We start from the raw sequence: 22767 nt of genomic DNA on the forward strand, positions 1-22767 counted from the left end.
TCTGAATGAATGACATTTTGTCACAGTCTGTGGATTTGAGGCAGTCTCATTCTCCCAAGCACACTGAACAGAACACGGCTCATTTTTTTCTAGGATTGCAATGCATTGTTGATATCAAAAGGCCATTGCAGAGTGAACTGTCAAACAGTGGCTTAGTGGTTTTGAAAATCCAGAAAACAGTTACAGGCTGTTATTAAAATGCATGACCACAGGGAAACAAGACACTGATTGTTAAGTGCCAAAGATACACTGACACACAGTCACCCTAAAATAGGTGTGTTATGTGTTTGTGTAAGTGTCTGAACATGTGTGTGTTAATGTGCGAGTATAGGAAATGATACTACAATTCTAAGGAGACAGGAAATGCCTCCAATCTTGTATGTGATGATTTTTCCACTGGTGAGTCACTGGCTTGGACTGGGAGCGTGGTGCCTCTCATGAGAGGCGCAAAAACTGACTCATTGCGCGAGGTGGAGCTGCCGTTCGTTGCATGTGTGAGTACACGTGCATGTTTCAGGGAGAGAATTGCCTGACTTTCAAAAAGTTTGACAAACTCTCCAAAAGTGTTTACGTGCTTAAAAACAATCAGAAGTACCTCTGTAGTCCATTATAAACAAGGGTTTAGCATCATTTTCTCCAATAAAGAATAATTTTTGTTGCCATTAAAGAGATAAAAAAAGTAATCATTTACTCACCTTCATGTCGTATCCCTTTAAATGAAACATTTTAGTTATCTTCATGCTTTATATGGGACTTGATGAAGAGAGTAAATGTTCAAATATTCAAAGTGTTTTTGAATAACTTTTCTAAACTACAATAGTGTTTAATATCCAGTTATTTTGTTATTTAGAATAGATTCTGTCATGTTTTGTTACCATTGCAGTGAAGAGTGTAGCTTTTGCTTGGTTGGATGATAGCATGACCTAGGGCCTAATAATATAACTGAGCGATGTGACATAAATTTGAACAATGTGAAGTTGCTTATTGCTTTTGTGTGTATATATGAAATGGCTAAATGTATTAACACATTCCATTTTTATTCTCGTCTTCTACAGACGTTATTCACACACAAGGTCCATTGGATGGTAGTCTCTACGCTAAGGTTAGGAAGAAAGAGTCTTTCGACGGAGGGGTCACAACCAATGGTCTCCCAGCCACTGTCGATCACACTTTACCTGCTGTAGACCACACTCTACCACCAGTCGACCACGCCTTGTCTGTAAGCAGTGACTCGGGCAACTCCACCGCTTCCATCAAAACCGACCGCACGGATGAAGCCAGCCATCAGCCGGCCTTGGTGAGTCAGCCGTCCTCCCAGCCCCTCAGCCCAGAGGAAAAACAGGAGCTGGACCAGTTGCTCAGTGGTTTGGAAGCGCCAATGCATCGCACAGGTTACCAAAGCAGCTCTGGCAGCGGAGGCGGCGGAGTCCTACACCTCGTGCCCGCCCAGGTTCATGTCAACGGACACAACAACGTAGACCGTGAGACAGATATCCTCGATGATGACCTGCCCAACAGCCAGGAAGGGAACAGTGTGGACAGTCTCGGAACCCTCTCATCTTTTGAGGGCAGAGCCACTCCAGCAGATCTATACTACCAGTCAGAGACGGTCATTAATGGACAAGATGCACCCTACTTGGAGAAGGGTGTCCACGAGAAAATACCAGAGCCCAAAGTCCACAGCTCCTCATCTGTCCAAGAGCACTTAGGGTCCTCTAGTGGCTACGCCAACCAGAATGGCAACATCTACCGATCTCAATCATTAGGGGCAACTCCGACCACGGAGCAGAAGTGCATGCCCAAAGCTCCTACACGCACGACCAGCAGTAGGGATGCAGTGCAGAGGGGACTGAATGTGTGGCAACAGTATGGTGTTCCTGAGGTCCCAGTCACAGATGGGGTCACCTTCAACCCTGTACTACAATCCCACAGCCTTCCGGAGTTTCCTCACATGGCATCTCAGAAAGAAATTGAGCAGTCCATCGAAGCCCTCAACATGCTGATGCTGGACCTTGACCCAGCACTTACTCAAGTCCCCAAGTCCCATAGTGCCCCATCTGGAGAGGGTGGAGTGGTCACCACCCAACCATCTTTCTCTCAAACCCAAGCACGGCCATCCTACCAAGCAGATGCAGCCATTCATGACCGAGGTGGGGTCTCTTCAGGGGGATACCCTTTGACCTTTCAACAGGTAGCCGCAGAGCCTCCACAACCCTCCATGAACCAACAGAGACCAGCCATATCCCAACATGCTGCATTCCCTTCTGAGACAGAAGGTCAGGCTCCTATGTTCCAGTCCACAGTGCCTTCCTCCAACTTTGGAGTTCTCCAGTTGAAACCCCTCAACATTTACCCTTCAAGCACCACGTCCCAGTCCCTTGAGCCCCAGGAGAGCCAGCGTAGCTATTCTGCCTCCTCATCCCCTTTGCCTAAAGAGTCTGAACCGGAAGATGCCAACTACAAATTGGATGGTCTTGTAGCTCACCGTGTAGCTGGTAAGATCACTTCTTTCATCATTCTCAGTTTACTTGGTCAAAGGTACAATAGTAATGGTACATTAGTCAATCCTTGGGCGATAACCAGCCAAGACATTTAACCTTTAGGCTACATTACTCCTGCATATTTTTATGTATACAGAATGCGAATTGAAACAAGCTATCAAGGGAAATGTAGTAAAGGAAAACATCTCCATGCTTGTCTCGAGTGCTTGAGTTAAGCTTGTCTTGAGAGCTTGCCTTTTACACTCAAGGCGGTGCCTTTTTTGGTGGAGTTTCTTTGTTGGCATTGACATAAGCACTGTGAGATCACAAAGAAAGCTTTGTCCAAAGTGCTTCTGGCTTAAGCCTCATTATCAGACCACATTTCTTTTTTGTGCCAAGCCAAAACCGAACATTTGTACATTACATCTGGAGAAGTGCCCAAACAACTGAGGGCTGTTTTACGGCAGTGCACTTTTTTTTTCTTCTGTGAACATTATCTGTTCAGCTTGAAAGTTTAGAAAGATTTTCCTGGAAGACTTGGTCTTCTTCTTGTCAATGATTTTAGAATAATGGCAGCACGTAAGAGTCGTTTGTTGACCCAGTCTTGTTTTGTTGCAAGCTAAATTCACCATGACTTGTTTAGGTTTTTCCAATGTTGAGTTTCAATTACAGATGTTATTACTAAGTCTATCACATACTGCTGATGGATCTTACAACCCAAAATGTCATAAACACTATATATATAGACTTCCATATAATCCTTGCTACGTATCTGCCAAAAGCATAAATGTAAAACATACTGTTACTTGAAATAGGGCTGATGCATTGGCTCTGAGCTCACTTTTGCCCCCTAGTGTTTGTACAGTACAAATTTTACAGTTAATGTACCTTCTTTATCTTTAATATCTTACAAAATGAATGTTTAAAAAGCATCAAACAGGTAATGAAGGTCGCAAACTGATAGGAAGACCTGATGAGCCAGAAGAGCTGTGTTATCTAAACCAACCACATCTCAAGAACCTCAGGAAACCAACGTTAAACCTGAGAGGAAACAACTTAGATAAGGCTCTCATGGACAAACCTAGTCAGCTATGTTTCTGTTTTATTGCAGACCAACCCTTAGCAGTGTTGTTGACTCAGCATAGATAAGTGTTCCTGTAATGAGAAGGACAGCATGAGGAGGAAGCTGCTCTCTTTCTTTGTAACCTTCCCTTGAGTCCTTGCTCTTGACACAAGCTCTTGCAACACTGATTGAAGAGCTCTCTGTATCTAGTTCTGGGATTTGGTTATCAGACCCGTCACTATCTAGAATTAGGGGAACACTTTGTATACATTTAACATCCACAGCGTTCCGCCACAGATAGAGTGTGCTTATCTTTCTACCTGAAGTTAAGGCAAATACATGCTATATGTTAGGACTGAGCAATGTATCGGAAATTTACAACATATGTTTTTTTAATCTATATCACCCAGCCTTACCATATCACCCATCTTTGAAGATTTTTGCCATTATCAGTATGCTAGCATGTGCTAATGTTTTCTTTCCCCCTCTCTTTCTCAATTCTCATGTTTATCCTGTCTGTGGAACCCTCATCTCATCATTACCTCCACTTCCCTTACTTCTCTTCACCTTCTTCCTTTACCTCCTGCCACGGTCATTCCTCCTCCTCCTCCTCTTCCTCCTCCTCCTCCTCCTCCTCCTCCTCCTCCTCCTCCTCCTCCTGATGGTATGCAGAGTACACTGCTCGTATCCGAGGCATCAGTGACAGGCAGAATGCTCCTGAGCTCGGCCACCGCCGCTGCTCTTTCTCCTTCAGTGGTTGGTCTCTATGATGCTCTGTGCTGCTCCTGACATTAACTCATAACACCTGTGCATGTTGTGTGGTTGCATGCTATTTCGTTGTTCTCTCTCGCTTCTACCCCCTGCTCTTTTTTTGTCAATAAGAGTACTAGCTTTTATAAAACTACCAGTTATTTTTATTTTATTTTATTTTGTACTTGTAATTGTTATTATAAAACAGATGTGACTAAATTATAATTGGATAAAATAAAATAAAGTAAAATCTAAATTTAAATAGAGTGTGAACTTATAAATGTAAAGGCGTAGTTCACCCAAAAATGAAAGTTATCATTTACTAATTTTCATGTTGTTCTAAACCTATATGAATTTCTTCTGTGGAACACAAAATAAGATATTTTGAAAGACAAGTACAGTTACAGTTTTGCTTTGGACCCCATTTATTTCTGTAGTATTGAGAAAAAAAGTTGAAACAATCCAAAAAAAAAATAAATTAGCTTTTGTGATCCTCAAATCAAAAAAGGCATACATGTTTGGAATGACATGAGGGTGAGTAAATGTGACCATTTTAATTTTAGTTTAATTTTAGGTTAGTTTAGTTTTAATTTCAAGAGAGTAAACCGTGGCAAGTAATAGTAATTAGGTAGAAAAAACTCTCCCATTTCCCATTTCTTTCACTCTTTGCTCTATTTTTATTTCTCTCCTTTATCTCACTAATTTAACATTCTTCCTGTGCTGGAATTTCACTTTGTTTGGGTGAAATAACAGTTAACAAGAGTATTACTTCGGTTTGCTCCTTTGTGCTGGGTGACCTCTACAAACAAATTGCATTTGTATTATGTGACGAGTTAAAGTTACACAGTTGCAGGACAAAGGCCAGTCTGTCTGGATCAACTGAGCCCATGTCACAAGATCCAGTCTACCAGACCTGGGGAACAATACCAAAGCGAGCAGACACTGGCTTCATTCAAGGACTCTCCTTTACTTCTGTTTTAGCATTTAGATGAAGGACAAAGGGTAATAAATCCTCCCTGAGTCTGGAGACCATTATGCAATCCTTATCTGCCACAGGGGAGTAAATGTCTCGTACACCGACTGTCTTTGGTCCCATTCGAGGGCCCATGCAGGCCGGGTTCAGTAGCCAGGTACCAGGATGAATGTTTGTCTTGGACCTCTCCTGAGTCTGATCCAATCCATTCCAGATAGAACAATGGCATAAATGAGGCTATAGAGAGAGAAAGAGCAATATATCCTGCTCTTTTAGAATAGATATCTTATTCACCTCATGCTGGATTCTTGAAGTTTAGAAAGGAGAAAGCTATGCCAGAAAAAGAATAAACTTTTCTCTCATGTGTCTTAACTCACATTATATTTGTAATGATTTTGCTGTTGATATAAAATGGAGCCGCATTGTATAAGCTTAGATGAATTTAATGTGATTTTAATCTGCCAATTAAGGCTCTTAGAGAGTAATTAGAGTAATTTTGCCATCCTTTTGTGTCTTGTGACAATGAAACCATTAAGACATACGTTTCAGTAGACTTGCTCATTTAAATTTTAGTAGCAAAAAAAAAAATGATTACAGCTGGTAAGTTTAAATCATTTACATGAATAATTTCAAACTTCATAAAGATAATTTGATTCAGTGAATCAGAGCAGTGTTATTTATAAAACTTTTATAGTATTCATTAATATTTTAATTTTAGATGCAACTAATTTTTTTTATTTTGATTTAAATTTTACTAATTGCTTTTAGTTTTAGTAATTTTAGTACTTCAACTAAATTTTCTTTTTTTAAATTAACAAAAGTTTACATATTTCATCTTTAAAAAAAAAAAATCAGCTTTATTTGAATTGACAAAAACAAATTTTAATAGTTTTATTTTTAGACAAAAATGACAACATTGCAGGTCAGTCAGTTTATATTTCCATAATCACTCAGAAAGTACTCCTGCAATTCCCTGCATAGCATTTTTATTTTATTAAAAATGTTTGTTGAAATATTTGTAGGAACATATTGCTGTTTATATGGTTGCATATTAATAGATATATTTAAATATCATTCTTCTTTTTCTTCATTTAGTGAATTAGAGTGTAAAAATTGACGCTTTATTTTAACTAGCATTTGTCTATTTTACGTCTTGGGTTAATCATTTTGAATCTAATCTGTTTGTTTTGAATCTATTTGTTTGGTTCAAATGATGGTTTCTCTGATTGAATCACCTCAGTTACAGCAGCTTGAATCTATTAGGACAGTGTGATCACTAAGGTAACAGCACAGTTTGTCATGCACAGCTGTAGATCTGGTGCTCTACATCTGTTTTGCATGTTTCCTCTCCCGACCTTGTCTGAAGCGACACTGGGGGATATAGACCATATGATATCCCAGCACATCCAAGCGCTGGATTCATCGCTTCCCGGACCAGTCAGTTTTGGAATCCGAATGTTTGACATTGTCGTAGAAACCGCATGTGTCTGATCCAGGAATGTGAAAAAGATTGCAGCTGGAGTGTGAGCGCCCTTTTGAAGAACCTCCCTTTGTGACATCACTAACCTATTGTTCTGAACTGCTCGTTTTGCGGGCAGCACTCCAGAAGTGGTTTAAATGCACCCTGGACGTCCGCTAACGTCACGTTTAAGAGCAAGGGTGGCCACTTGTTCAGAAGTGGAAGTGGTCAATCTCTCTGAAGTTGTTTCCCAGCGCACGTGAGGTTCTGATGGTCTGAGCTGCGGTCTGACCACTCGTATCAATCGTAGGCTGCGCTCAGGGAGCTAGTAAATATTTTGCTCAGCCTGTTGCCTGGTTTCCATGATATTCCACTCACAACCACCAGAATGTATTAATGCTTTGCTCGCTCTCAAACAGAGTCCAGTTGAATGAGCTTTAAAATGTGTGTGGCTGTACATGCTTTCACAGAACCCGTAAAAGCTCTTTTTCCTTATCTGTAAGTTGACAGTGATAGCACACACCATGATACATTGCAGAGTGTTACCCTGTGCACATTTAAAGTCTCTAGTTCTAGTTCTATGGGAAAGTCTTTCTGCTTAGAAAAGTAGTAGCATGTATTTCTGGTATCATTCAAGTTATTGTTATCATTTCATGTTATTTATTTCTATTGCTATTTTTGACTCCCTATTAGATAAATTAGATAAAAATACACACATGTTGGGTAAAAGCAATTAGATTTTAGTAAGATTGAACTATTATGGTTATTATGATTTTCCGTCACTGAATAGATGAATGAATCATATGTATCAGATGAATGAATTATAATAGTGATTTTTGTGTTCGAAAACAACTTAATTGAGGTGCATTCCATCTGCTTTCAGTTACAAAACTCCTTTAGTTATCCATTTCTGTTCTCTGTTTTTCCCCTCCCTACTAGAGAAGACATACACAAATCCAGTTTTATTTACACCGTAGAGACTCTTGGTATCAAACAGAACGTGATGAAATAGGCTTCGGAGTCACTTTGAGGCTGTTCCAGAGCTTTATCCTGAAGTACACATTACCATTTAAATCCACAGAGTTTCTCTAATATTCCAGCTTTTTGTAATCTAGGCTGTTTGAATGAGAACATTGTTTGTAGTTCCAACCGGCTTTTATGTGGTGCGAATTGGACGTCAGTGCAGCTTTTGACAGAGAGTTCATTCTTAAAAGCTCATTGGCAGTTTTCCATGGATTTCTTGAAGGAATATTTTGACATTTGGATATGTTTTTATTTTAAAGTATGATAAATGTTCTTCTGCAGGCCCTAAAAGTTATCTGTTAGGGATGACGTCATATATTTATTTTCTTGGCAGGAGTTCAGTCTGGTGAAATGTCACCAGTTGAGGCTTCGGTTCCTGGAAGGTGCCGGACCCTCAGTGAAGGCCTTTCCCAAGACGAGAGCCCAGCCCAAGGAAGCTCGGTCCGCTCCCCCATCCGCTGCATCTCACCCGAGCTGGCCAATACGATTGCTATGAACCCTGGGGGGCGGCCCAAGGAGGTAAACCTGCATGGACACACTCGCATTACTCCTAGTATTAATCTCAGAAATCAATGCGGATGTATATGTATTTGTGCATTTGGATATGTGTCCACCTGTCCTTCTTTCTCCAGAGACACATGCACAGCTACAGGGAAGCGTTTGAGGAAATGGATGGGGGTCCCGTCAGCCCCCCTCCGATTGTTGGTGGTGAGGCCATACCCCAAACCCCTGCCTTCCCTGTCTCGCCACAAACCCCTTACTTCAACCTGAGTAAGTTCCCCCACTGGAGGAGGAGGGCGCCATAGAGCTGTAGAATAACTACCTCTCTGTCAACACTTTAAAAGGGTCACAGCCATCACTGATTGTTGGTTCTGTTCATTTTCATATCATCTAGAAGAGTTTAGCATAGAAAGAAACTACAGTTCAGGATATTATTGGTATAGTTTTTAGAGTAAAGCTCTAAAAACTATAGAAACATAGCAAGAAGCAACAATGAAGTCAAACTGTCAGTCATTTGGCTGTTATTGGTATCATAGAGTTTTTAGAGGAGAGCTCGGTTTCAAAACCTAGTGAACTGCCTACATAGGCAACATCATAGGTGTGTTTCTAGCACAAATGCTATTCCAGAACATAGACAGCATGATTATTATCTTCTTTTAGCCATATTCTAAAGCAGCATCGCTTATATCCTTCACAGAGAAAATGCGTTGCAAAAAACTGTGAATACCACCATCTAAGATGGTGGAGAATGCGGGCAGTTATTGATTACTAACATATTTCACTAAAAGTATTGATAAAAACAGCTTTGAGTTATCCAGTATTTATTTTGTTTGTATTTTTATTGTAATGTTTTACCATTAGCTTAGCAACATGCTAACACAAATCTCTAGTGAAATCAATTCGCGAGTCGCATTTCACGTGTATGACGCCACTGCTCATGTAGAGTGTTCCAGATTGCAATGCACACTTATGAGGTTACAGATCAGTTAAGATGCAGCCTTAGAAGGCAGCTGCCTATGTAGGTGATAAGACTGCAAGAAAGCTCACTAGGTTTTGGAACAGAGCCATTGTGTTTCATAATTAGCATATCAGAATAGTGGTGGGTTTTTTGCTTCTTTCTGTAAAAGAATCTTTAGGTCTAACATTACATTGACACACTGTCTATAAGCCAACGTGAGGTCTGGCTGCACTTAAATCCAACCCTACCTCGGGGTGTTTGCATGAGCCAGTAGATATCATAAACAGATGCTGTAGTTCATTCACATGTTCTCAACGTTAAAGATGTGTGGCCTCCGTTTGAGTGATAACACACACTTTGTGTTGGCTCATAGACATGCATAAGTGCTCAGATCAGAAAGACCCCGCTCTCACTTGCTCCCCAGCAATTCCCAACGTCTGTGGGTCTGAGAAATGTTTTTCGTCAGCAGTTTTTCTGCCGCATGTTAGCCTCCACAGTCATCGTATCTCAATGAAAGAACAAGCACATTTGCGCCTCAGGTTTCATGTGCAGATGAATTTCTCCCGTACAGGTTTTTATAACCTATTGCTTCATCTTCCCCTCCAGCATATTGTCCCTGCAGGTTTAATATAAAGCTTCTTGTAAAAGTCTGTAGCCTCTTTACAAGGTTAGAAGCACACAATGTTAAGCAGCTCTGTTTTCCTTGGACTTCCACAGCATTTCTTTTTACCAGACACCTCATTTGAAAGCGATTCAAGTCATTCTCTTGAACTGACATTGTACCCTGAGGCCACTTCACATTCAAAGCTCTTCAGACTAGTTCTGCTACCACGAGTACCTAGATGTGGCTTCAGAGAACAAAACAGAGCTTCAGCCTACAATAACACAAAACATAATCAATCAAGTCCTGTTCTTTTGTGTTATATTACCACTGGATACTTAGTGAACATTAGGGCTGGGAGGTATATTGAAAATTCCTTATATATTAGCAGTTGTTTTGCTGGTGATATAATGTGCTGTTTATTCATAAGTTCCTAATGACAGTTTCTTTAGAATAGTTTTGTATTCCCTCTTTTTTTTTCTTTTGTAACTCTTAATATAGGAACACAAAGACTCTGTAAGTTGATTAATTCCCGTGATTCAGTTCAATCTGCTCAAAAGAATCAAGTCAAAACTCATTCATTGATTCTTTTGCATTATCCCTCAAATAAACCTATGTTTTTAGTCAAAACATGTAGGGTAAATGTTGTTTATAATAAAATTTGTTTCATTTACGTGAATCATTTCAAATTTTTGAAAATTTACAATGATTCAATTAGTAAATTCATAATGACTTAATTCAAAACCAATGGCTGTTGAAATAATCAAATACGTTTTCATTTCTGTGCAAATTCATAAGTATTGAGATATATTAAACATCATCAAATGGTTGGGGGGAAAAACATTTATATAATTGTTTAGCTATACATCACCCAGCCCTAGCTGATGGCATGATCTGTAAAACGTTTTGGATGGTTCCGTTGGATTCCTGGGGAGCAGGTGACCCATAGGGGCTCTTTTTCCGTTTGGTGGTGGACAGACACTCACATGCTCTAGTAGCACGTCTCCGTGGCTCCCTCCTCCTGCAGAGAACGGGAGGCTGGAAAGCTTCTCTATACAACCCCCTTCCCCTTCTCCTTGTGTCCAATGCTGAGGCACTTATTCTGCCAAACAAAGAATTGATTTGGATTCTTTGGTAAGTGGAGGATGCATGTGTGTGTCAGCAATGATATCAACTTGGCCCTGCCAAAATGCAAGCAAATGCTTGGCCTTTCCCAGAATGCATGTGGAGAGCAGCCCTGAAGAACACCATGATCTGATCTGACTGAAATAGTCATTTCTACATTTCTAAGGTAAAACAATGTGATTCGATCGCTCAAACCACAATCAGAGGACCACACACTCACCTGTCAATCAACTATTGTGGTAAAACAAGGTTTTTAGTGAACATCCAGGAATAACCGTCTGATAGAAGTAAAGGAAAAAAAAAAATAGTTTACTTTTTTCCTGCACTTTTTCTGCTCACATTTTGGGACAGTGTGTATTGCATTACGCATTATGCTCTGACACATTTCGGGATGCAATGATGCAACAATGTATGCATCATTTGTGTAATTTAGAGACATTTTCTAAACTCAAAACCCTTGCTGTCTTCAAGCGTGCTGCTTTCCACAGCTCTGCGTCCACATTACCATTTTATTTTCCCCATTTGTGTGTTCACACCAGTCTTGTTTTTCTGGGCACCACTGTTTATGTGTTGTTTTTGAGTCACTCCAGTTGTTTGTAGCATTCGTTGTGTTGTGAGGTCTTGAATGTTTTCAATGTGACGTTTTCGAGATCTGTTCAGCTGAGGTGTATGCTGTCTGCATGATCTGTCTTGTTTTCGTTCTTTTGACTGGGCACCGTTACAGCGAGTGTTAATCACGTCGTTAACTCTTTTAAAGAGACGCTTGCACGGCCTTGCCACAGAGCATGAGACATTAGCTCATTCCCCAGCCATGTCACATACTGAAATAGCCACCTCAGTCTGCTGTCTTTAAAAGCTCAGCGTGTATCACAGTAGTCTCTCAAAGGCTCTTGATCTGGAAGTCAGTTTCTTTGATAAGATTGTCAAACGCTGACGTCTTGAAGATGAAAGTGGTACACACTGATCTGTATTATAAGGGCTAAGGACCAAAAACATACTTTGTGCAAGTACGCAAACGCAGATGTGAATGCTTGGCCAATGCATTGCAAGTGCACCATCATACTGAACATAATTTGCTCCTGCCATAACAAACCTCAGTTCTCAAGGGGGTGATAGCGTTACCTTCAAATGTCTGTGCGATTAAACCAGATGTGTGTTTGGCTTGCTAAAAACACATCAAGACCGCTATATACAGTGAACACCCCTTACAGAATTACGTAATGCATTATGAATTGCGGTCTGACACATTTTGGAAATAGGGCTGTTTAATTTAGTACAGCTAATTAAGCAACTAGTAATTCTTTAAAAATATTGACATTTAATCATGCACACTGCCTCATTAAAGCAAAATTAAAATAAATTTTTATATGCTAATTCCATGGGTGGAATTTTTTAATTCAGCTGGCAAATGGATAAAGAAAAGCAATTTGTAGAAATCTTTATTTATTTTGACTGCTTTATTTCAATTATTTGAAATATTTTTGATTCTATAAATGTATTTTTTTTTTTTTAAATATTCCTGTTTAAATGACTATTTCAAATAAAAGTGATTTTATATTGTTTTAAAAAAAAATAAAAACATTGATTTAATACTTTTATTTATTTATTTTTTAGTGGCTCTCCTAGTCCTCCATAATGAAAAAGGCAGAACTGAATGAGTCGTTTATGTGGGATGCATTCTTACATTCAAAAACCGCTCGATGGAGCTTAACAAAAATATTTCTGTTATTTTTTTAATTGATCGACAACCCTATTCTGATCGCAGCAATATATGAAATCAAGCTTGCCAAGCTACAAGCATTTGCCTTGATGTACTTGCTTTGAGTATGTTTTAAGTTGATAACACTCTGAATAAAACATTTCTTTCTGTGCTCTGTGTTGCTTTAGGTCGATCTCCTCCAGGACTGGCTAAAACACCACTGTCCTTCCTGGGCTTGAAGCCCCACAACCCTGCTGAGATACTGCTCCACCAGACAGGCTCAGGTGAGGTTTTACACACACATACAGCATAATGCACATGCAGACACGCGTGGTCTTTTGACTTTGGTCTGATCCGCTCCATGCTGTGCTCCATAAAGGGAGCTCAAATATATCTTGTGGGCCATATATCAAAATAACCTTTCATTTCTCCCTCTCAAGTGTTTCCCTTTCTCCTTTTCTACTCTCTTGAGCTGTGAGCTCATACATATATTTATATGGATTGGTGTTTTCTTTTCATTTGTGGTTATATTGGGACCATTTTACTGTGGTCTTTTAATGTGTGTATCTGCGGGAGAGAGTGAAAGGTTTTGTTCCAAAACCTAGTGAGCTGCCTACATAGGTGACATTTAAAGGTCACATTATTATTGTACTTTCTAAAAAATCCTCATTGGCCAAATTCTAAAGCCTTCTAAAGTTCGGAATCAGGAATATATATATATATAGTGGGTACGGAAAGTATTCAGACCCCCTTAAATTTTTCACTCTTTGTTATATTGCAGCCATTTGCTAAAATCATTTAAATTCATTTTTTTCCTCATTAATGTACACACAGCACCCCATATTGACAGAAAAACACAGAATTGTTGACATTTTTGCAGATTTATTAAAAAAGAAAAACTGAAATATCACATGGTCTTAAGTATTCAGACCCTTTGCTCAGTATTTAGTAGAAGCACCCTTTTGATCTGATACAGCCATGAGTCTTTTTGGGAAAGATGCAACAAGTTTTTCACACCTGGATTTGGGGATCCTCTGCCATTCCTCCTTGCAGATCCTCTCCAGTTCTGTCAGGTTGGATGGTAAATGTTGGTGGACAGCCATTTTTAGGTCCATTTTTAGGTCTCTCCAGAGATGCTCAATTGGGTTTAAGTCAGGGCTCTGGCTGGGCCATTCAGGAACAGTCACGGAGTTGTTGTGAAGCCACTCCTTCGTTTTTTTAGCTGTGTGCTTAGGGTCATTGTCTTGTTGGAAGGTAAACCTTCGGCCCAGTCTGAGGTCCTGAGCACTCTGGAGAAGGTTTTCACCCAGGATATCCCTGTACTTGGCCGTATTCATCTTTCCCTCGATTGCAACCAGTCGTCCTGTCCCTGCAGCTGAAAAACACCCCCACACCATGATGCTGCCACCACCATGCTTCACTGTTGAGACTGTATTGGACAGGTGATGAGCAGTGCCTGGTTCTCTCCACACATACCGCTTAGAATTAAGGCCAAAAAGTTCTATCTTGGTCTCATCAGACCAGAGAATCTTATTCAGGTGTTTTTTAGCAAACTCCATGCGGGCTTTCATGTGTCTTGCACTGAGGAGAGGCTTCTGTCGGGCCACTCTGCCATAAAGCCCCGACTGGTGGGGGGCTGCAGTGATGGTTGACTTTCTACAACTTTCTCCCATCTCCCGACTGCATCTCTGGAGCTCAGCCACAGTGATATTTGGGTTCTTCTTTACCTCTCTCACCAAGGCTCTTCTCCCCCGATAGCTCAGTTTGGCCGGACGGCCAGCTCTAGGAAGGGTTCTTGTCGTCCCAAACGTCTTCCATTTAAGGATTATGGAGGCCACTGTGCTCTTAGGAACCTTAAGTGCAGCAGAAATTTTTTTGTAACCTTGGCCAGATCTGTGCCTTGCCACAATTCTGTCTCTGAGCTCTTCAGGCAGTCCCTTTGACCTCATGATTCTCATTTGCTCTGACATGCACTGTGAGCTGTAAGGTCTTATATAGACAGGTGTGTGGCTTTCCTAATCAAGTCCAATCAGTATAATCAAACACAGCTGGACTCAAATGAAGGTGTAGAACCATCTCAAGGATGATCAGAAGAAATGGACAGCACCTGAGTTAAATATATGAGTGTCACAGCAAAGGGTCTGAATACTTAGGAGTATTCAGTATTCATATATATATATATATATATATATATATATATATATATATATATATATATAATTTTTGGGGGTTTTTTGTTTGCAATTAAAAACAAACAAACAAACAAACAAAAACAATTAATGCTCAATGAGGCTGCATTTATTTAATTAAAAATACTGTAAAACAGTAATATTGTGAAATATTATACTCCAGTATTCAGTGTCACATGATTCTTCAGAAAATTATTCTAATATGCTGATTTGCTGTTCAATAAACATTTATTATTATCAATGTTGAAAGCAGTTGTGCTGCTTTAATTATTTATTGTTTTTGTGGAAACTGATACATTTTTTTAACAATTTGTAATATTAGAAATGTCTTTACTGTCACTTTTTCAGCGTAGCATATTCCTAATACATTTCCAATCTAAAACATTTCCATTGGAAAATATCAGTTCAAGAAAGCTCAGTTTAGTTTAATATACTGTAATAAAAATGGACTACTTTACTCAATATTAAAGACTGTTATTTGTATGCTTATTAGAGTGTCATGCTAGCACAAACTCAATTAAAATATATTCAGACTTGCCAAATCAGTCACTAATGAGGATGTTGTCTTAGTAAGTAGCTCCCTATATAGGCAGTAGACAAGACAGCTTACTAGTTTTTTGAACAGAGCCCATTTTTAAGTTGATTTATTACGCTCTCTTTGTCCCAAGGGTATATTTAATGTTTGATGGTATGACGCTATTTAAGCTTCATATTAGCAAGAAAAAATATATAACCAAAAAATAATTTATTGAATTGTTTCTTTTAATGCAGTTTTACAGTGTCTCCAGGGGTGAAGTCATGAAAACAAGTCCACATTTCTTTTCCTTTATAATTTTTTTATTTCTTTCCTTTGATTTTCGGGGTGATATATGACCTGGTCTTGTCTCGCCAGGTTCAGTGAGATTCACCGTCAGAAACCAGAGGGTGTAAACTATGTAGTTTTTGTAGACTCGGAGGTAACAGGATCCTATGAGGAGTTACGGAGACTCTTTAGTTTGGAACAAGTTCTCATGCAGGGCTGATTTTAGCGTGGCTCCTCAGGGAGTTAATTTGAGGCCTGCCAAAATAAAAGAGCCATACATACAGTACACACACTAACATTATTACGAGATGATGTGTCACAAGGGCCTCTTTGTCTTACTATAGTTAACTTAAATGATGTCATGTGCTTTTTTGAAGATAAGGGATGTAACTTTGGATATTTTAATCTGCACTGGGGCCTGCTGGTATTTCGAGCAGCAAAAATGCGAATGAAGATTACATTGTGTTTTCTTTGGTTGCGTTTCCCTCTTTGTTGTCATTACATTAAATTTTTACTTCTGTAAAATACAAAAGGAGACAAAACGCAAGTCATATGGACCACTTTTACAGTTTTTGGGGGACTTTTGTCCTTTTTAATGAATAACCTTCCACTTTGCTTGTATGGAAAACAAACAGAGGTTGTGTTTTTGTGATTATGGAAGAAATTAATATGGGCTTAGAATGAATAAAGCTGTTATCGTTCGTTGTTTTTTCATTAATATGTTAGCAATTATCCCTTCTTCTCCCCATCTCTTTGAACTTCTACTATTTGTTTCTTATAATTTTGTTCTTCTGCCGTCTGGAAAACAGAGAGTGAAGATGAGGAAGGTAAGAATGTACAAGATTTAAGTGTAGTGTTACATCTAAACCACCTCACCTTCTGGTCGATTTTTGTCATCTTACACATCATGGTCGTCTCCAGTCTTCATTACAACTCATTTTATCCTATTCATCTGTGACCTTAATGAAGTTTCTTCACAATTCAGGGTCAGATGTCACCTCTCGGCCTTACAAAGTATTTATATATTATCTTGACTTTTTGTTTGACTCGTCTAAACTCCTGCACTCACAGGTATTTCTCTCTTTGTTTCTTTGCCAGAGCCTCGTAGCTATGTGGAGTCTGTGGCCAAAGCAGCTGCAAGTGGGCCGCTAACATATGACAGCGACAGCTTAGCTCGTCCTGCCGGGCTGTCCCATGCCTACAATGCTCCTCTTTCCTCCAGCAGCCCTATTCAGTGCCCAGATGCAGTGTAAGTGACAACTACCCTCATGTTTCATAGCGTTATTTGAGTGTAGAATAGTAATATATTATATGTTTCAAATTAGCTTTTATTCTTATATTTTCATTTTCATTTTAGTAATTTTGTTATTTTAATTTTTTGTATTTCTATTTAACTTTATTTTTATTTCAATTTTACTTTTAGTAATTTTATTACTTTAACTTAAAAGTATTTATTTCAATTAGTTGTCAAAACAAGATCTTATTTTATTTTATTTAATGAAATGAAAGCAATTTATAATAGTTTTACACACTGGTTTCATACTGGAATATCCAGATTTTGAGTAGCACCATACATTTGGTCCACTTTGCAGCTTATTTTGGTGAAGATCAGCCCACTTGAAATCACTTTATCAACATGTAAAATTGATAAACCATTAAAACCATTTTGTTTTGTTTTTATAAGGTATTTTCAGAAATCCATGTTACAACAATTGACTGTCACCGAAAAAAAATAACCAACCAATAAATTATAACTAATAATTTAATGAACAAATGATGTACATGCAAATATGTTTTTGTTATCCACATTCAGCTACATGTAATTAAATGCAACCTCTCTTAATGTGAGAGAAAATTAGCATTTTGTATGGGTATGTGAGATCAAATCTTTTTGATCACACTACAAGTGCATCAGAATGCAGTCTGGCTAAAAAAGTATCTGTGTACTGTCTGTTTACAAATGCATTTTAATATCAATCCTTAATAGCTTATCTTTCATAATCATTCTTTTTCTCTTGTTTTGGGCTCTTTCAGTGAAAACACATTGACCGATAGCGGGGTGGGGTTGAATTCACTGTCCCAGGCTGCTGTCGACTCCGTCCTTCACTCCCAGCCTTCCGAAAGCACATACCAAACACCCACACCCTCTTACCCCACCTCTAGCAGCATGTTGGGTGGCTACATCACCCCTGATATCAGCCCCTCTCTACCAGAGGCCATACAAAATAACACCACGACCGTCCAGCCACTCCCCGGAAGTCCTGGCACAAGATACCAAGCTGTCCTGCCTGACATGACGTCCGCTCCCAGCCTCCAGCACAGACTACCTAATCAGGACGGCCCCGTTCTGGGCCGTCAGCCGACTCCGGCCAACGGTCATCTGCCTGGAATGGCTGGTAGTCCCCTGCAAGGAAGACACACAATGGTGTCCCAGGGAACGCAGAGCAGTCCGATGCTGTCCAGACAGTATCCCGTCACCTACGGGACTCAGAGCAGTCCGATTCTCAGCAGGCAACCCTTGGGACAAGCCATCCAGAGCAGCCGACAGGCGTCCCTGAATCAACCAATCATTCTGCCTAACCAAAGCAGCCCAGTGTTGAGTAGACAGCCATCTGTTACCCAAGCCAACCAGGGTAGCCCCGTCCTGAGCAGGCAATCTTCACTTACACATCCCAGCCAGGGCAGCCCCATTCTGGGACACCACCCATCCCTAACGCAGGGTAGCCCCAGTCTGGACAGGCACCCGATGTACAGCGGCTACACCACTCCAGAAGAGCGGCATGGAGCCCTTTCACGCCAAAGCAGTTCCTCTGGATACCAGCCGCCATCTACACCTTCTTTCCCAGTCTCTCCGGCGGGATACATAGATGGAGTGGGATTCAGGCAGGGCAGTCCTGCCCCCCAACCTCAGCTTCCTGAAAAGAGACGCATGTCCAGCGGCGATCGCTCCAATGGCGGACTGTCCTACGGAACGCTCAATGGGAAGATGTCCTCGCCGGTGTCCAGTGGCGGCAGCACTCCAAGCGTTCATTTCTTCAACACGCTCCCTGACTTCTCCAAACTCAACATGTGCGGTAAGACTAGTTACTGAATGAAATTTGAAATGTATTGTCTTTTGAATTTAAATGTAAGGAAGTAACTGCTGATAGTAGTTTTTAAGTATGAATTAATCATGAACAGGAATGGCATCTATGGAATATTGATCTGTATTTAACTGAATTTGAGATATTTTTCATAATAAATATATAGATTTCAGTATATAAGAATTCAAAGGGGTCAGTAAGATTTAAAAAAAAATATTTTAATTCAGCAAGAATTTTTCAAATTGATCAGAAATGGCAGTAAAGGCTTTTACAAAAGATTTCTCTTTCGAATAAATATTGTTCTTTTGAACTTTCTATTGTTCAAAAATACTGAAAAAAAAAAAAAAAAACACATGAGGAAGCACAAATTTTTCTTGAGCAGCAAATGTAAAACTGAAGACTGGAGTAATGATGCTGAAATTTCAGCTTTTCAACACAGGAATGAATTGCATTTTAAAATATATTGAAATAGAAAACAGTTATTTTAAATTGTAATTATATTTCACAATTTTACTGTTTTTACTGTGTTTTTTATTAAATTAATGTGGCCTTAGTGATCATAGAGACTAAAAAATGTGTTTTTTTTTTTTGTTTTTTTTATCTTATGACCCCAAACTATTAAAATAGTACTGTATATTATAATAAATCAACTTTACGGACCATAGTGGAAATGCAAAAAGTGGACTCAATGTAATCAGATGTTAGAGCCTTTCTTGTAAATTACAAATAGTAGCTAAATTAATGTATAGTAGAAAATTCATACTAATGCAAGTACATTAAACAGTGAATACAATGAACTGATGTGTTAAGTAGAAAATTCATAAATTTAAATTGTTGACAAGAACCTCTAAAATAGCATTCTCTTATTGTTTACATGTCATGGACTATATCTTCAATGTCTTTTAGGATAGCACTGAAATAACATTAAAAAAAAAAATGTGTCCCCTTATTTTTAATATTTAATATTTTTATTGTGTACTAAGCGTTTTCTTAGAGCAGTAAGACTGTATTACGGCTGTGCTGTTACAGGATCTGTGTTCTTGGGCTGTGAGAAACACGTGCTTATTGTAGGTGTTGCTGTCGATAATTTAATAAGATACTGATGGTCCTGAGGGTAATTTTAGACAGGTGTGTGTGTCAGTGTAGTTTTGAAAGAGTACTGCATTCATTAGCTTAGGCATATTAAACCAATTTCAGTTTACAGCTGATGGACCGCTAAATAAAGTGCATATTTCATTTCCCAGATGGAAGTCCGGAGACCAGGCTGAACGTGAAGTTTGTCCAGGACACGTCCAAATTTTGGTATAAACCAGATATCTCCAGAGACCAAGGTAAGGACACAGTATATGTGTGATCCAGGGTTAATTTATCTATATTTAGACCCCCAAATGAGGCTCATAACTCCCATAAACAGTAAAATATGTCTCACACCACCCTTTTTGAGGTCAATCGCTGTTGGTCTCCACATCTGGTTCTTCTCTGTGCTCTTATTGGATTAGATCATCTGCACTGGAGTCCTCTCTAAACGCAAGCACATGCAGTGACATCACATGGCACTCGACATGTGTGCTCAGTTAAATCCAGCGAACATCTGCATCTGTTGCTTCATTAACTTGTCTTAACGATAACGAATAGACCTCCTTAGCAAGGTTTTTTCCTCCACTCACTCCCTATCTCTCTGTGTGTAAAACTGCAGGGTACATTACAGCAATTTGTTAACATATTATAGCCTTAACAGTCACATCTCCAACTGGTGAATAATGCTAACAAAAAAAAAAAAAGTCACATGACGAAAAATACATTTACATTTATTCATTTAGCAGATGCTTTTTTCCAAAGTGATTTACATAAAGTAATAATAAAATAATAATTAAAAAAATATGGTGAATAATAATGAAAATATATATTTAAACTTTATATTGTAAATCTTACATGTGCAGCTTAACAGCCTCTGTCAGTGTTTATGGAATAATATTATTAATACTGTGGAACTGTTAATGTGAAATGCTATAATAAAGGCACATATGCAGCATGGACAATATTGACAAGCATTATTTCTAACCATTATTTATTATTTACAGACTTCGTCAATTTTGACTGACAAAAAAAAAGTACACTTTATAATAATTTTCCATTAGTTAATGTTATTTAATGTATTAACTAACATGAACAAACAATGAACAATACATTTACTACAATATTTACTCATCTTTGTTAAGGTTAGTTAATGAAAATACAGTCTTTCATTGTTAATTCATGTTAGTTCACAGTGCATTAACTAATGTTAACAAGCAGAACTTTTGATTTTAATAATGCATGAGTACATGTTGAAAATAACATTAACTAAGATTGATAAATGCTGTAGAAGTATTGTTCATTCTTAGTTCATGTTAACCAATGTAGTTAACTAATTAACCTTATTGTAAAGTGTTACCAATATTATAATAGATATAATACTAAACGTTTATGACAAGTGATCTCTGATGATCTACTGTTTATAAATTAATCTTGATTATTTATATATTTATATAAATAAGCTGAATATATTTATGTTATTTCTAAATATATTTATATCTAAACACATAATTATATTCATATTAACGATTGAAAGAGAGCTTTTTTTTGGCATATTTTGAGAAGGCTTTGTTAAAATTTAATTGTGCAGTGTTATGGATAGAATCTTTATATTTTTTATGGTTATTATTAGTATTTTTGGTTGCACAATAAACAGAACCTGGGATGCCACACATTTTGGACTTGTATAACTTATCTGCATCATCAACAAAAAAAATAAGTTTTGGGGGGGATTGATTATATTTATTTTCATTTTATAAGACTGAAGCTGCCATTATGCTACAAATAAACTGTCTTTGTGATTTTCTCCTCCTTGCTCTAGCGATCAACATGCTGAAGGATCAAGAGCCTGGAGCCTTTGTCATTCGGGACAGTCATTCATTCAGAGGGGCCTACGGCTTGGCCATGAAAGTTGCCTCTCCACCTCCGACCCTGCAACCTACAAAGAAAGGTATTTCATGTGCGTCCTCCAGGCATGCGGCTAATGCAGATAATCATTTGCCAGATGTATTCCAGACAGCAGATCTGACCCCGCCTGGATCATAATCCTGTTGTGTCCGCAGCAGACAAACACACACACACCTAACAACACACACTGAAACATTTCATAAGGAAAACCAAAGACAGTGGCTTCCCTGCACTACCTGCCACTTATTCTTTTTACTCAATATTATTGCATAGATCTCTGAAATCATGGATCCTGATTGGCCAGTTGTGGCATGGTCAATCTTATATATGCTCTTTCTTATCGTGTAATAAAATAGTTTAAAAAAACAGTTCAAAATGTTATTTATTTCTGTAGATTTGTTTCATATCCATTTAATAAATGAACTATTTTAATTATATTAAATTAATGGACATGAAATACTGTTTTTAAGATTTTGAGAAACACCAATTCAGTCAATTGTGTACAAATATTTGAATAAATATTGCATTGCAAATATGAATTATACTATTATTGGCTGTTTTTATTATGCTGTGTTACTTTATTTTTGTTCCATCATTTTATCAGCCGGAGACGTCACTAATGAGTTGGTGAGACATTTCCTGATTGAGACGAGTCCAAAAGGCGTGAGACTGAAGGGCTGTCCTAATGAGCCATACTTTGGTAAATCAAATTGTTTAAATTCAAATCTTTGTTTTGAAACCTACCGACCTGTGTTTAGTATTAGCATGTTGCAAACACATTAAAATAGTCATTTTTAATTAGATTGAACCATTTTGGATGAATTTTTCACTTTTCTCCACAGGATTTTTGCCTATGTAATCTCCTCATAGCTTGCGAACACTGACGTGAGAATGATTTGTTGAATGTTCACTAATGTGAAAGCCCAATCTGTCAAGCTTGTGGAACAAATGCTTGTGTGGTTTTTGCTCTTCAATACAAGTTAGCATGTGAATCCTTCCCTTTAAATCAAGCTGTCCGTGTAGCTTCCAGAAAGCTGTAGAACATATGTAGTCCAAACGACAGCATGGAAGCAGCTGAC

General features: G+C 38.6%; 1 protein-coding gene across 12 annotated transcripts in view; it reads left to right on the forward strand.

Moving 5' to 3' along the window:
• The window catches only part of tns1b (tensin 1b), a 255077-nt gene that overhangs the window by 220301 nt on the left and 12009 nt on the right, over positions 1-22767 (forward strand). For 10 of the 12 annotated variants that reach the window (XM_058786285.1, XM_058786288.1, XM_058786293.1 and 7 more), the window contains 10 exons: positions 1056-2495; positions 4216-4299; positions 8083-8267; positions 8381-8519; positions 12821-12916; positions 16722-16872; positions 17658-18697; positions 19951-20037; positions 21603-21731; positions 22293-22388. In XM_058786285.1, coding sequence (XP_058642268.1) covers positions 1056-2495; positions 4216-4299; positions 8083-8267; positions 8381-8519; positions 12821-12916; positions 16722-16872; positions 17658-18697; positions 19951-20037; positions 21603-21731; positions 22293-22388 — 3447 coding nt within the window. The remainder of the gene's footprint in view (positions 1-1055; positions 2496-4215; positions 4300-8082; positions 8268-8380; positions 8520-12820; positions 12917-16721; positions 16873-17657; positions 18698-19950; positions 20038-21602; positions 21732-22292; positions 22389-22767) is intronic. The other 2 variants (XM_058786289.1, XM_058786290.1) reach the window with 2 other exon arrangements.

The sequence above is a fragment of the Onychostoma macrolepis genome, chromosome 09 (genome assembly GCF_012432095.1).
Source record: "Onychostoma macrolepis isolate SWU-2019 chromosome 09, ASM1243209v1, whole genome shotgun sequence".
Classification (NCBI taxonomy): domain Eukaryota; kingdom Metazoa; phylum Chordata; class Actinopteri; order Cypriniformes; family Cyprinidae; genus Onychostoma; species Onychostoma macrolepis.